The sequence below is a fragment of the Barbus barbus genome (genome assembly GCF_936440315.1).
Source record: "Barbus barbus genome assembly, chromosome: 24".
NCBI classification, from domain to species: domain Eukaryota; kingdom Metazoa; phylum Chordata; class Actinopteri; order Cypriniformes; family Cyprinidae; genus Barbus; species Barbus barbus.
The window spans coordinates 3,991,927-4,006,573 of NC_136752.1; the positions used below are offsets into that span (position 1 = coordinate 3,991,927).

General features: G+C 37.0%; 1 protein-coding gene across 3 annotated transcripts in view; it reads left to right on the forward strand.

Annotated features, from left to right (window-relative positions):
• The window catches only part of snx14 (sorting nexin 14), a 38,991-nt gene extending 24,385 nt beyond the window's left edge, over nt 1-14,606 (forward strand). For all 3 annotated transcript variants that reach the window (XM_079375866.1, XM_079375865.1, XM_079375867.1), the window contains exons 14-29: nt 44-199; nt 289-413; nt 501-559; nt 4,712-4,844; nt 5,382-5,574; nt 5,662-5,745; nt 5,824-5,924; nt 6,379-6,490; nt 9,334-9,374; nt 9,706-9,825; nt 10,404-10,527; nt 10,818-10,982; nt 12,974-13,069; nt 13,798-13,889; nt 13,983-14,039; nt 14,124-14,606. In XM_079375866.1, the coding sequence (XP_079231992.1) occupies nt 44-199; nt 289-413; nt 501-559; nt 4,712-4,844; nt 5,382-5,574; nt 5,662-5,745; nt 5,824-5,924; nt 6,379-6,490; nt 9,334-9,374; nt 9,706-9,825; nt 10,404-10,527; nt 10,818-10,982; nt 12,974-13,069; nt 13,798-13,889; nt 13,983-14,039; nt 14,124-14,165 (1,700 nt within the window). In that variant the 3' untranslated portion in view covers nt 14,166-14,606. The remainder of the gene's footprint in view (nt 1-43; nt 200-288; nt 414-500; nt 560-4,711; nt 4,845-5,381; nt 5,575-5,661; nt 5,746-5,823; nt 5,925-6,378; nt 6,491-9,333; nt 9,375-9,705; nt 9,826-10,403; nt 10,528-10,817; nt 10,983-12,973; nt 13,070-13,797; nt 13,890-13,982; nt 14,040-14,123) is intronic.
• The last annotated feature ends 41 nt before the right edge of the window (nt 14,607-14,647 follow it).

Here is a 14,647-nt window from a genome sequence, read left to right on the forward strand (position 1 = left end):
AATCGTTCACTCAAATATCTGTCCTTTATGTTTTTGTGTGTAGAGGAGTTTAATGACCGGATCCTGTGTCCTGATCTGAGTGACACGGAGATGCAGCGTTTGCATGAGGAGGTGCAGAAGATCTATGAGACGTATTGCCTGGAGGAGAGCATCGACAAGATCAGCTTTGACCCCTTCATCATAGAGGAAATCCACAACAGTCAGTCTCATTACGATTTTCTGTGCTGCCCCTGTGTCGACTCGTGTGCCACGGTCTCTCATTCTCTCCTTCTCTGTCACTTCCTGCAGTTGCTCAGGGGCCGTACAAAGGGGTGGTGAAGCTCCAGACGATGCGATGTCTGTTTGAGGCCTATGAACATGTGCTGTCTCTGCTGGAGAATGTCTTCACCCCCATGTTCTGCCACAGCGATGAGGTAACTTCCAGGAAATGTCATTTCAGAGCTGCTTAAGATGGTGTGTTTGAATTCTCCATCATGTGTCTGTCTCTGTTCTTCCTCCAGTATTTTCGGCATCTGCTCTGGGGTGCTGAATCTCCTGCTAGAAATTCAAAGCTAAACAGGTGAGTTTTCTTCTAATATGTGTGTGTGAGCTGTTGCTAAACTCACACATCAGCGGAATACAATTTAGACTGCTATAAAAGGTTCTTTATAAATAGCTTGATTATGAAAAAGCCTGACAACTCATTTTAGAGCGCAGAAATGAAGACAGCCTTAATATTAGAATTGTAATTTTGCTGTTGTTCAATAAAATAAAATATTTTTTTTTATTATTTCTCGGTACAGTAGTAGTTTTACTAAAGTAAAAATGTTATTAAAAACTATTATTAAAACTAATTATTTTGACAATAATAATTATTATTAGAATCACCCCCATTTTTACTACAGTGATGGGAAAAATGTTGCAGTTCATAAATTTTGTAAAACTGGTTGTGCCGCCATCATTTATGTTGATTTGAATAGTTATTGTGTTATAGTAGTACAAAATCGAACACATTTCATGTTTAGAATAATAGCAATTAGCAAACTTTACGCAAAATATATTATGGTTTAATTTCGATTTTGTTTGAAAAATTGTAGCGATTACTCGGACACTTGATGACTTCGTCATTATTTTTACACCTGGGTTAAATCTTTATTTGCTGTATATTCTGTGTGAGAGAGAAAGCTCACACAACATGAATGTGAGAGGGCTTCATGATCACACAGTGAGTATTATGCACTTGATATAGTCACGTGTGCATGTGTAGCAGTGAGAGAGGTCTGTAGGGCAGACAGTAACCCTTTTTGCCTGTTATTCCAGGAATTTAAGTTTGGATGATTTAAGGTAAGTGTATTGTTGAGGTTCAAGTTCTCACTGCATGCCATATAAAGCTGCCTGAACGTCATAAGACGTGCCTCAATGTCATGAAAAATAGTTAAACTGCTTGATAGGAGAGTTGGGCAATATATCAGATATTTACAATATGTTCAGTATTGTTTTGGTGGCAATATGAAACTAACCAGTATAGTTAATATTATGATTTTTAGCACATTATATTTTTACATTGTGTAATTTGACAGTAACCTAACATTTACTGTATTTGAAGGTTGTTAAAGGGGTCATAAACTGAGAAACCAAAATTGCCTTGATCTTTTGACATATAAGAGGTCATTGTACTGTAAAAACATCCTGTTTCAGAAATCAAAACTTTCTCTTTAGTCTAAAAACAGCTTATATTGAAGGCAGTCTGCCAAAACGACAGCTTATGGAATGCTCTACTCGATGTAATAGTGTGGATAAGCACCGCCTCCGCAGAAGATTATCAACGCCTGCTTCTACATCGCTGCCTGTTTAGCCCCGCCCACTAATTCGCGCATGTAGTGTTTACAAGAGAGACGAACTCGCAGGTCTAAGCAGAAACCAAACCATAAAGATGGCTCTGAAGAAAACAAGATGCTGTTCAGTGCCAAGCTGTGGAAAAACATTCCCTTCCTTCTGACCCCAACTTTAGGAAAGAGTGCGAGTAACTGTTTTTATTACGTGGTCACTATTGCTTTGTCTGTTATTACAGATTGTTTGATATGAATTGAGTTATTTATGCGTTTTTGACCTAAATCACTGCAGCATTCATCTGTGAGGAATGTACGCTGGCAAACACATAACTGTTAGCCAATCACAGCAGTGGGCGTTAACTTCCGAGTCAAACTGCCACGCCTATTCAAACAGAGCCTTCTGATGAGGGAGGTCAAAACAGGACAGAAAATACCCTATTACTTCTAAATTATGATGTTTTTTGATGAAAAAAAACTTGAAATCATTACAAGTGAACCTCATAGAACAGTACAAAAAAAAAGGCAGTTCATGACCCTTTTAAATGCTACTCCAACTGAAAATATTCACCCTTTTAAACCTTTTTAGAACAAATAAGTTTTATAAATGCATATCAAAATATATACAGTGGGGTCAGAGTCTTAGACCACTTCTGAAAATTTCAATAGTACATTTTTTTTCCATTAAAGGTTACAGCATAATTTGCTTTGAGCTGAATTTAAAAAGACTTTAGATCTGTGTTTGAGAGTGTCTTTAGTGTGTCTCCTGTTAATCACATCATTACTTTAGCTGAACTTGATGATCATGTTCTCCTGTAAGATCAGAGATCCCAAAGAGCATCTGATGTCATTCACTGGAAACATGACACTGTACACTGTTCTAAAACTTCATAATCATTTAAGGGTAACAGCTTTCTTAACATGTGATCTCAGACTTTTGGACCCCGCTATACAAAAATCACTGGAAAATAATGGGAAATATAGCTTTTTGTTTTTCATATTGTTATATATTGCCCAGTTAAGTTTTGTATTGTTATACTGTTATATTGCTCATTTGATATTTGAGGAGTATTTTATAGGTGAAAACATCAGAGGCTTTTTCATGAGGTCATTTGTCTTCACACCAAAAGGATTCTAGGAGACAGTTTTTACATGTTTATTCTGCCAGTTTTCCAAACTGGAGGTCAGGCTTCACACAGGTTTGACAGTGTGAATGGCTAGCTGTTAAGTCAGCTCCTCATTGCATAACTCCCAAAAAATAAATAAATAAATAATCACAATCCTCATAATAATGGTTGGGAATATGATCTGGGAATATCAACAATCATCTGCTTTGCTTTTACTGAAATCTTGACCGAACACTTAAAAACGGAAAATGGTTAAATAAGTTAATCACTTCCTCTGTAATTTCCATCTGATCTAAATAATATTGCATATTTAATTTTATTGTTTTTGCAACAAGTGAATGTAGAACAAGAACCACATGAACATAATCACAATGGATTACAATCGCCATCTTAACTTTGCAGAGAAGTCACATCACATTTATTTTTATATAGCACTTTATACATGCTATATAATGGCATAATAGGCTTATCTTTATCCGGAAGTTCTAAATAGCGCTCCGTGCATATGGTCAATAGCAGTGAGGTGGCCAGCAAATACACTGGGCAGTGTTTCCCACAGGTCTGGAATATAGTAGTGGTAGAAAAGGCTGGCATTACTCACTGGCACAAAAATGGTCTAGAACATGTGACACATAATGTGTACATTTTAAGATAATATTTTAATTATTATTTTAATTTAAAAAAATAATAATTTGTTCCCCTGCTGATTTTGTACGTTTGCCCTGACAAAGAAATGATCAGTCTATTATTTTAATGGTAGGTTTATTTGAACAATGAGAGACAGAATAACAACAAAAAATACAGAAACACTTTTATAAAGAATATCTCTTTGGTTTTGAGACTTTAGTCTTTGCAATTTCAGGGATCTTATCTATGCACCATCAGCTTGTAACACTCCTAAGAGAAAGGAAACTTGAAATCGCATCATATGACCCCTTTAACTTTGAAAAAAAATGAAAGGATAAACTTTCATTACCTCTTAATGTGAACAGAATTGCGAAATGGATTCGATTAGAGTTGGCAAATTACATTAGTATACCTGGGCTGCCTGCAGTGCCCAAGTAACATCTGTGTGTGAGAAACACTGCTTGGCCATCTGAGGCCACATCTGATGGCTACAAACACCCGATCCCTTTTTAAATAAGTCTTCATATAAATGAAGCTAGTAATGAATCATAATTTGATGTGCATTCAAACCATTTTGTTTGTCCATCTCCAGCTGTCCTTTAGTGCTGATGTTTATCCATTTTGTTCCCCTTATCTGTGCTGGCATGCTTATTTGCTTCATTTAGACTTAACGGCATCCCTTTGGCCAGGAATTATATCACTGACCACAGGTCCCCATTGGTCAGAGCCACACCCACTTCCATCTTAATACGTCGCCCTACAGTATTACCAGCCCTCCCCAGGAAGTAAGTCTGGGGTGGAAGGCGCTCCCAGCTTGCTGCTTATCTTAGACCAGTCTGACCGTCTGTCTGTAAAAACCAACGGTTATTTTCTGGAGGTAAAACTGGTCCAAGTTCAGCACAGGCAGCAGGATTGATGCATGGGTTAACTGGGCTGTCTGCATTGCCTTGCATTTTTTGAGCCTCTATTCCCTATGTTCTTTTAAAGGCATTTAGGTATACCCATCGTTTCCTGTGATCATGTTTTCATTGTATTATGTGCCCTGTCATCGGCTGTGTGACTTTGGTGCATTGTATAGTGTTGTTTGTCTTTTTTTAAGCCACCTTTTTTGAATTTGTGACAAAACAACAACTGTGGTTTTGTGTACAGGAACACGTCAAAGCGTGGCGAGTCATTTGGGATCAGCCGTATTGGAAGCAAAATAAAAGGCGTGTTTAAGAGTAGCACGATGGAGGGCGCAATGCTACCACAATACGCCATGATTGAAGGAGAAGACGACACGGTGAGGAAAAACATGTTGACACTGAACAGTTTCAGAATTCAGGTCATACTTTAGTTTGGGGACCGATTCACACTATTAACCACGACTTTTGCCTCAATAAACACTTAGTTCGCTGCTTATTAATAGTTATGTTTGTCACTCTAAAAACTGGTGATGCCTCCGTCCACATGCAGTACTCAGTATATCAATAATACTTAACAAAAATTAAAAAGTTAAAAATAAAAGTAAATTGTGAATGCTGATAATAATTATAGGTAAATAGTACATTAAAGCATTAATTAGTCGTTTGAGCAGAATTGAATGGATTCTGAAAAACTTAAGCCTTTCTGTTTGGCCATTGCGTTCACACTCAACGGATGTATCTTGCTACAATGCTCAATCCTTCAGAAACATGATGCAATCGAAACCTTTACAGAGCATGCACACAAATATGCAGGCATTTTAATTTCTGCTCTTTTTCGAGTTCAACTGAATTCCATTTTGGTGCTAAAAACGTTTGAAACCGCTGGCTGAGCGTTCACTACTCTGTGCGGTCAGGTGGAGGAAGCAGTGATGGTGTTTGAGGACGACTCTCCAGGGCCTGTGGAGGTGGCTGGAACTCCAGGAACATTGCGCAACCTTGCTGCTTGGACCATCTCAATCCCTTATGTGGATTTTTATGAGGATGAGGTTAAGAAAGAGCGCACTCCAGTCTTCTGCATCGACGTGGAGCGCCACGACAGGAAGAATGGTGAGTTTCAGAACTAAACTCCATTTTATTTATTTTTTATACTGTGAGAACAGAGCCACTTTGAGAAAGTGATTATTTGCTTTGCAGTGGGGCATGAGGCTGAGGGTTGGTCTGTGTACAGAAGATACCTGGAGTTTTATGTGCTGGAATCTAAACTCACAGAATTTCATGGTAAAGTTGTCTTCCTCTTCATGACCGAGACTTCATGTTTATGGATTATTTATATCTCTAGTTTGATTTCTATTACAGGCCCATTCCAGGATGCTCAACTCCCTTCTAAAAGAATCATTGGACCAAAGAATTATGAATTCTTGTCCTCCAAACGAATTGAATTTGAGGAATATTTACAGGTAATTTACTTGAGCTTGTACACTTGCTTCATCTTATTAACAAAGAGAAGTACAAACAGCATCAATCTGCCACAATGGTACTTGAAATCAGGCCTTAAAATGTATCAAAGTGCATTATTAATGTAAATTGAATGTATCATGTTCAAGTTGTATCATTGAAACTAGTTAAATGCTGAATAGACAGTGAATTAGAGAGAAATGAACAATGATTTGCTGCATGTATAATTTACTTTATATATGAAAAGAAAAGGTGATCTACAGTATTTATATAGAGAAAGACAGTTAGTTTATGCTTAAACAGTCCTCTGTATGTATACGTGTAACATGATTATCAATGTTTTTCTGTTTATTAAGTACACAAAGTCTTGCTTTTTTAAGCTTCACTGTCTTACTATATGTTTTGATTTCTGGTTATGATGACATGATGCATAATGTATCTGCTTGTTTTCTAAAGAAACTGCTGCATCACCCTGAACTGAGTAACAGTCAGCTGCTGGCAGACTTCCTGTCACCTCACAGCATCGAGTCTCAGTTCAATGACAAAATGCTTCTGGATGTCAATCTGGGTATGTTTAACCTCCCTTAACCATATCCACATAATCTGCTTAACTTCACACAACACGTCTGCTCATTTGGTTTGGTTTTATTTGGCCAGCGTCTTCTGTGCTTTATTAGAATTATTTCACCATTTTTTAATAATGTAATAAATTGAAAAATATCCTCACTGAACCTGATTAGTGTGTATATTTTACACTGTATATATATACACAGATGAACGCTATTCTAATACTGGCTAAGACCTTCCTTTGCTCTCAACCTCGTTTCTGGAGCCCCCCAACACTGCACATATTGCATGTCACCGTTGTCTGAGGGTATGTTTATTCAGCAATGTACTAAATGGACGACAACATTGTCAAAACAATCCCTGTTCACATAGATCTGTGAAAACGACTGTATTATGCATGCCAATATTATATGAACTGTTCACACATGGCAGGTTCATGGAGTCATGCGTTCAACTTTGAGATTCATCAGACCAGGCTATGTTCTTCCAGTCTGTCCTGTTGAGTGGTTATATGAGTTACATAACCTCACACTAATCTGGCTAATCTCATTAATCTCCATAGACCTCTCTGTTCTCCACAAGGCATTTCCACCTGCTGCTCACTTTTTTGGCACCTAAGAGTAAACTCTTAAAATGTGTGAGAGCCCCAGGAGATGTTGTTTATTTGTTTGTGGTTAGCAGCTGGTCTGGTCTCCTTGTTGGTCTGAGCTCAGTAGCTTTGACAGGAACCGACACCATGCAGTAAAACTATGAATAACGATGTGTTCTGTTCTACCCTGCTAATGTCTATCACAAATGTTTTTTTCCTGCTCCACAACTGGTGTGACCCCTTTGGTCCAAAGAAAAAGGAGAGGTGTGCTCTGCCAGCAAGATGGAGAACTTAATCATATCAGTCAGTGTATATGCAGTCATTAAAATCTTTTCATATTAAAATAAATGAAGGCTATCGCTGGAAATGGATCTAACCACAGCTCCTGCACCAGCCTGCAGTATTCACTATGCGCTCTGCAGGGCTGAATTGTGTCAGGGATCAAGACTGGTTGGCCTTTGGTGTTCAGCAACATGGTATGACATCTGTGAATGACATTTATAACTCATATTAGGCAGCCAGTTGTGGGAATTGGCACCGTGTAGTGAAAAGGCATCATCAACGGGGCGTTGTGTGTGAACATTTAGAGGAGGAAACTATAGGAAGGAAATGATGTATTGATTTTTGGATAAGAGAGGGGGATCATGTAAAAATTCTAACTGTCTTACAAGAACCTTATGGATGTTCTCAGCCATGAATATCATTACTGGAAGCTTTCTTCTCTAGAAAACGAGAAGAAAGTGACTACCATATTTGTCTAATCATTTCAAAGTGTTAGCTTAAGGGTACATATAACTACTAATATGCACCTTTTAGGAGTAGATTAGGTACAACTTTGTCCCTTTAAGGGAGCTGTTGTACCCTTAAAGGTACAAATTTGAGCATTTTTCTTACAGTGCAGGAGGTCTTGCATGCATTACTGTGTTTAATGCAGAGGGTTAAAAAGAATGCCCCTATTTACATAATGCAGTTTGTGACCGTGCCCTTCGTAGGACCAACTTTTACAACCAACTTTTTTTAATCAACCTATTATGAGGGAATTTGAGGATGTGGCGTTGAGTAGTTGGGACTGCAGGCATTCTGCATCGTCAACTTCCTGAGGTTTTGCATTGTGCTCCTCCCACATGATTGGCTGATTATAAAATCGCATGAATAGTGGGTTTACAGGTGTTTCTGAAAAAGGGAGTGTATAAAGTGCTGCATTTCAGCAGAATGATTAAGATGTTCAGTAAATAATAATAATATTAATAACCACCGTGTAATTTACAGTAGCCCCCAAAAGGTTTCGTATGATTTAGTGAAATGTCGTTATATTACAGCGGTGTTTTATGATGCTAAAGTCTGAGTTTTAAGAGTTTGGAGTTGTATCACATTATTTCCAATGAACACAATGTTTTACAACTTCAATATCAACACTAGATTTTTTTTTTTGCTTAAAAAGTGTGCTTGTTGATTTAAAATGACACCTTTTTTTGCTAATGTCACTTATAATGTAACCCAAGTAGCCTACTTTTTGAGGCAACTGTAAATCATTGACCTAATTTCATTCATTTTTGCCCTTAAGCATTAATATAGACTTCAGTGGATTTGTCACATACAAGAGTATATTAGCTATTTAAACCGCATCAAATGTTATTTATCCAGTTGGTGCAATTCTGAAATCTGATTGGATATGTATTGAAAGTTGCCCCGGCTGGTGAAGTTTGTAGAATTGCTAGATAGTCAGTGGGGAGAAACCAGTCTACAACAGTCTGTTTGGAGTAAGCCCATAAATCAATCTGACAACACAAGTTAAACATTCTGTGGAGACCACAGCTGTGGAGATGTTTCTCAGAGAGAAGAGAGGAGTTCTTTGAGAAAGATTCACAGCAGATTATGATCCAAAAATCATTTTCTTAAAATCTCTAGAGGACTTTTTGCGATGCTTGCCAGAGTGGTTCTGTAAGAAACTCAGCTGTTAAGCCTAAATGACAATCCCACGTTTTCCTTATCCAGTCCGACACAACTTGAGAACATCTGCTAGCAATAAAGGAGGAAATTCCACAGTTCAATACTTAGAATTATGGTTTATGTAACAAAGAGACATAAACTTGTATTTATAATGATTTCTGAATGGACTGAAGAGGATTTTTGGCTAAAAATCCTCTTCAGTCCATTCAGAAATCATTATAAAATATAAAAATCTATAAAGCATGGGAAAAGTAGGCTCTCAATATAATGAAATTATTTCAATGCATTTCTGTTTGTCTCTGCAGGGAAGATATTTAAGTCTGTGCCAGGAAAACTGATCAAAGAGGTAAGAATTTGGTTGTTATTGTCTGTATTATAATCACAATATACTCATAAGTCACTTTAGACATTTTTTGCTGTACAGTCTCTAGATTTCTTTAGATTTTATGTATGGGATGAAATAACTAGTTGTTTTGCATCAGGTGTAAATAAAATTAAAAATGAATATATATATATATATAAAATGTGGGACCAAAGGACAAATATGAGTTGTTGTTGTACGAGTTGTCCCTCTGCCAAAAGACAAATATGAGTTGTTTTTTACTTTCAGTTTCTCCCAAAATTTGAAAAGCATAATAACTGCTGTCATGATGTTTATTCTTGCTGCTTTTCTCCAGAAAGGGCAAAACCTGGAGCCATTTATCCAGTCATTCTTCAGTTCCTGTGAATCCCCCAAACCCAAACCCAGCAGACCTGAGCTCACCATCCTCAGCCCCACTGCAGAAAATAATAAAAAGGTGCGTTCACTACTCAGAACACTTTTATTTCAATAAAGGCTTTTTTCTTTCTTTCAAAAAAAAAAGCTATTAGAATAGTTCTTAAAATGTTTTGGATCTTGTAATGTATTAGAATCCTTAGCATCTGAGAATTTGATATGGACAAAAATAATTTTCTGGTTGCTAGTCTCTACAAAAGTACATTTAAAACCATTGTAGCACAAAAGTCTGAACACACCTACCCGAAACACACAATTATCTGCTCTTTCAATTGAATATCACTTAGGAGTTTTGTCCCAATCTTAAAAAAATATTCATTTACAGCAGGGAATTTTTTACTGTAGTTTTTTTTTTTACATTACTTTACATTTTCTCACCATTGATAATATTTATATTAGCCTTATTGCTGAAAAGAACATGTGAAATATTTAAGTTTCGACATATTTGAAGATGCAGTTAAAATGTATATTTTTGGGATGTATCGGTGCAAACCATACTGAAATAATAGATTTGGAAATCCATCATTCAAAAATTAATCAAAAAATAAATCTTTCATGTTGTCTGTTAACATCACTCCATTAACACTCATACCATTTTAGCTATTCAATGAGGTGTACAAAAACAATGCCAATCTGTCAGAGGGCCAGGAGAGAAAACACAACCAGAACTACTTCATGGAGCTGATGGAGGTTGATGGAGTATATGACTACATGATGTACATAGGTAAGTGAATATAATTCAACTCAACTTTTTTTTTTTCATCGTAACACTTTAAAAAAAGTAGTTTTTTTATGTGAAGTATGATTAGGAAAATTAGAGCAAACACATGAAGTATCCTTTCAAAGTTTTATTAAAGGAAAAGTTCACAAAACATGAAAATATACTCATCTCTTTGGTGTTTTTATTCCAAAGAACACAAAAATAAGAGTTCATAATGACCATGAAAGTGTGTCCACACAACTCGTGCGCTTTTCTCCTGAAGTCATGTGACTCATTAGTTTTTTTTGTCTCAGGTCGGGTGATGTTCCATATGCCTGACTGGCTGCATCACTTTCTGAGCGGAGCTCGTATTCTCTTGAAGAGGACACTAGAGGCATATGTAGGCCATTATTTCCAGTTCAAATTAGAGCAGCTCATGCAAGAGTATCGCCTCGTCTCTCTCATCACTCTGCTGCGAGGTTTGTGTGCTCCACCTTTATAAAATCACATCTTCAAGTTCTTCAATACCTAATACCTGTTATACTAAAAACTCAAATATTGCCTAAATATGCATCATAAACAACTTCTACATAGACAGACAGAATAGCAGTTACAACCCCAATTCCTGAAAAGTTGAGATGTTTGCGTAAAATGCGATAAAATCAAGAGTTCGTGATTTATTTTTATTTAATTTACATTTCCAACGTTTTCACTGACCAACTTGTATTTTGTAAATATAAACAAAGTTTGATGTTGATGGCTGCAACACAGTACAGGAAATATTGGGACAGAGGCAAAATAAAAGTGAAAAGGTTATTGAATATCCTGTTTTGGAACAGTTCAGTTAGCAGGTGTATATGGTAATAGGTGAGGTACAGTATCATGTTTGGGTATAAAAGGAGCATCTCTTTTCAAGCAAAGCTGGCTCATGGCTCATCACTTTGTGCCAAATGTCATGAGAGAAGTGTCAAACAAATCAAAAATCACATTTCTCAATGCAAAATCACAAAGAATTTAGGTCGTTCTCCAACTACCATATATAATAATGTGAAAAGATTCAGGGAATACAGAGGAATATCAGTCTGTGTAGGGCAAAGCACAGTTGAATGTGCTTGACCTTTGAGCTCTCAGATGGCATTGTCAGTCATGCTGCGGTGTTAAATATAGCCCCATGGACTCAGGAGTACTTCTGAAAACTGCTGTCATTTTCCACAGTCTGCTGCTGCATCAACAAATGCAACTTGAATATCTGTTGCTCTAGGAGAAAGCTGTATGTCAGTTCTGTGCAGTGAAGCCGCCAGGTTCTCTGGGTCAGAGCTCATCTCAGAGAGTCAAAAAGACTGGAAATGTATCAGACAACGACGATCACAGACTGCTGAGCAGCTGAAGTCTTGTATGAAGTGAGATTGGACAAATATTTTGCTTGCAAACTTTAGCAATTAGTAGCCTTAATTCTCAATTGATTAAACATTGTAATGAAAAGGTGTTAAACATGCCACTGTCTTAACTTTTTAGGAGTGTGTTGCAGCCATCAAAATCAATATAAAAATTAAGTTGGTCAGTGAAAACATTGGAAATGAATTTTTATGGCATTTCACAGAACATCCCAGCTTTTCTGTAACTGGGATTGTAGTTTGTTCCTGGACGCATGCCATGAGTACCTTATCCAACTTGTTCCATGACTTCCTTCCACTTACATTCACACTGTGAATTCCCCAAGCGATTCCCTCGGGGAAGCACCATCACCATTACTAGAAGTTTCTGCTGGCAGACCCTCGACCCCTAGTTTCTGACAGAGGGAGCGAGCAAACCTGTTCTTTATGTGTCCCTTTGTTATATCCAAAATCTGAGTATCACCAAAAATCAGGTAAAATAGCACACCTTTAATATTAACACTTCTCAAAAAGAAAGACTTTTTTTTTTTTTTTTAACTGAAGCAGTATGGAAAAGCACATCATCTGTGTGTTGTCCTGAAGCTCAAACAGCAGAACATGGTGCTAGTAAAGCCAAGACCATGGGTTTGATTCATGCACTGTGGTTCAGAGTTTGGGATTCAGAGACACTTTGCAGGCATGTTCATGACCATAATTGAGAAAAGGTCACAAAATTTCAAGAAGTACATAATTCTGACAATTAAGTAAATAAATAAATCGGCTCCATTGTGAATTCCAGGTGATCAAGAGCTTATAATGTGCCATTTTAACACATTCTGGCACAACATAAGCACTCATCATGAAGTCCACAGGATGGCACAAAGTTAGTAAAAAAAAGCCCAGATTTGAAGTGGAACGCAGTGCAGTCTCTACAAACTAGCTGACGAGTTTAATCAAGTGTTTTATTGAATAGACATACAAAATGTGCTGTGTCGGTGTACCTCCAGGATCAGGGTTAGGAAACACTCTTTTCTCGATAAATGTTGATCATGGGTAGATTTGTGTTCTTTAACTGATCAGATCCTGCACCTCTGCAGATGCTGTTTTCTGTGAAAGCACAGAGGAACGCTCTCCTGAGGACAAACAGAGACGAGCCAAGCAGACCTTTAAGGAGATGATGAACTACCTGCCAGGTACTTCATAACAGCTGTTTAAAGCCAGACCTCTCGAGTATATTTTCCTATCCATTTATAGTTGTGTTGTCATTTTGAAGGTTCATTTAAATAAGTAATAAATGCAAATAATAATACATACCTACCCATATAAAGGAGTGCAGTTAGCATTTAAAAGGGAGGAGAAAACACAGTCACTTTATTTTAAGGTCCAATTCTCGCTATTAACAAACCATTACACTGCAAAAAAAGTGTTTTTTTTTGTCTTGTTTCCAGCCCAGATATCTAAAAATTCTTAAATCAAGAAGGATTTTCTAGAAAAGTAAAAATGGTCTTGTTTTCATAAATCAAAATTAAGTGAGTTTATGTTTGAAACGAGCTGAATAATATGCCAGTGGGGTAAGCAAAATAATCTCATATCAAATAAGATCATTTGCTTCCACATTGGTAGATTATTTTGACTTGTCTAGAAAATCCTTCTTGATTTAAGAATTCTTGATCTGGGCTGGAAACAAGACTAAAATCTAAGTAAGAAAAGCTTTTTTTTTTTTTGCAGTGTAACTACGACTTTTGACTCTGTAAACTCCTAATTTGCTGCTTATTAATAGTTATAAAGCACATATTCTACCTTACGATGTACTAATAAACAGCCAATGCATGCTAATAAGCAACTAGTTAATAGTGAGAACTGGTCCCTATACTTACATCATTTAGATGAACATCCCTAATTGATGTGTGGTGTTTCTCAGATCTAGTTGGGAAATGTATCGGCGAGGAAGCGAAGTATGAGGGAGTCAAGATGCTTTTCGACACCATTCAGCAGCCTCTGCTCAACAAACAGGTACAAACTGCTGTACACTCACCTAACGTCCTCAAACGCTCTCACGCTCTGCTAAGTGGCCTTTTCTCTTTCATTGATCTTTTTTGCTGATAGATGACGTACGTGTTGCTTGACATCGCTGTCCAGGAGCTGTTCCCAGAGCTCAGTGAGGTAAATGTAGTTTAATAGTCTCACTGTGACACAGAGCAGCTCATCATGGTATTAATGGAGCTTCTGCTGTTTTGTCTTTTGTAGAATCAGAAGGCAGGTCTCTCCGTCTCCAGTAGATGGATGTAAAACATTATCGGAACTAACATCAACATTATAAAGCGTTTATTGCACTACTAAAACAGTTATTTATTGACTTTAATGGGGTTTGTATGCCATGGTTTTTCATTGAATCATTGGAAGCCTGCCCTATATTTCCAGTCTAGTTAACAGCATTATAACAGAAGGTTTGGATCAAGTACATTACGCATGATTCAACACACATAATGGCATTATCAGCATGATAACATTCTTCAGATCAGATGTAAATAAACCATTTTACAATCTTGATGGCCCCTGAAGATACTCAAAAAGACAAAAGATACAGAGAAGTAAAAAAAAAAAAAAAAATCAAAGACCGAACTGAGAAATTTCATTTGTTAGCCATGTACAGAATAACAGTACCGGGGGAAACAAATGCTTTGTAAATGTTCTGGCTTTGTGCTCAGTAAATAAAATCTTAATATATCCAGCTGTTTTGTCCCTGGTTATGTGTTTTACAATAAATCTTT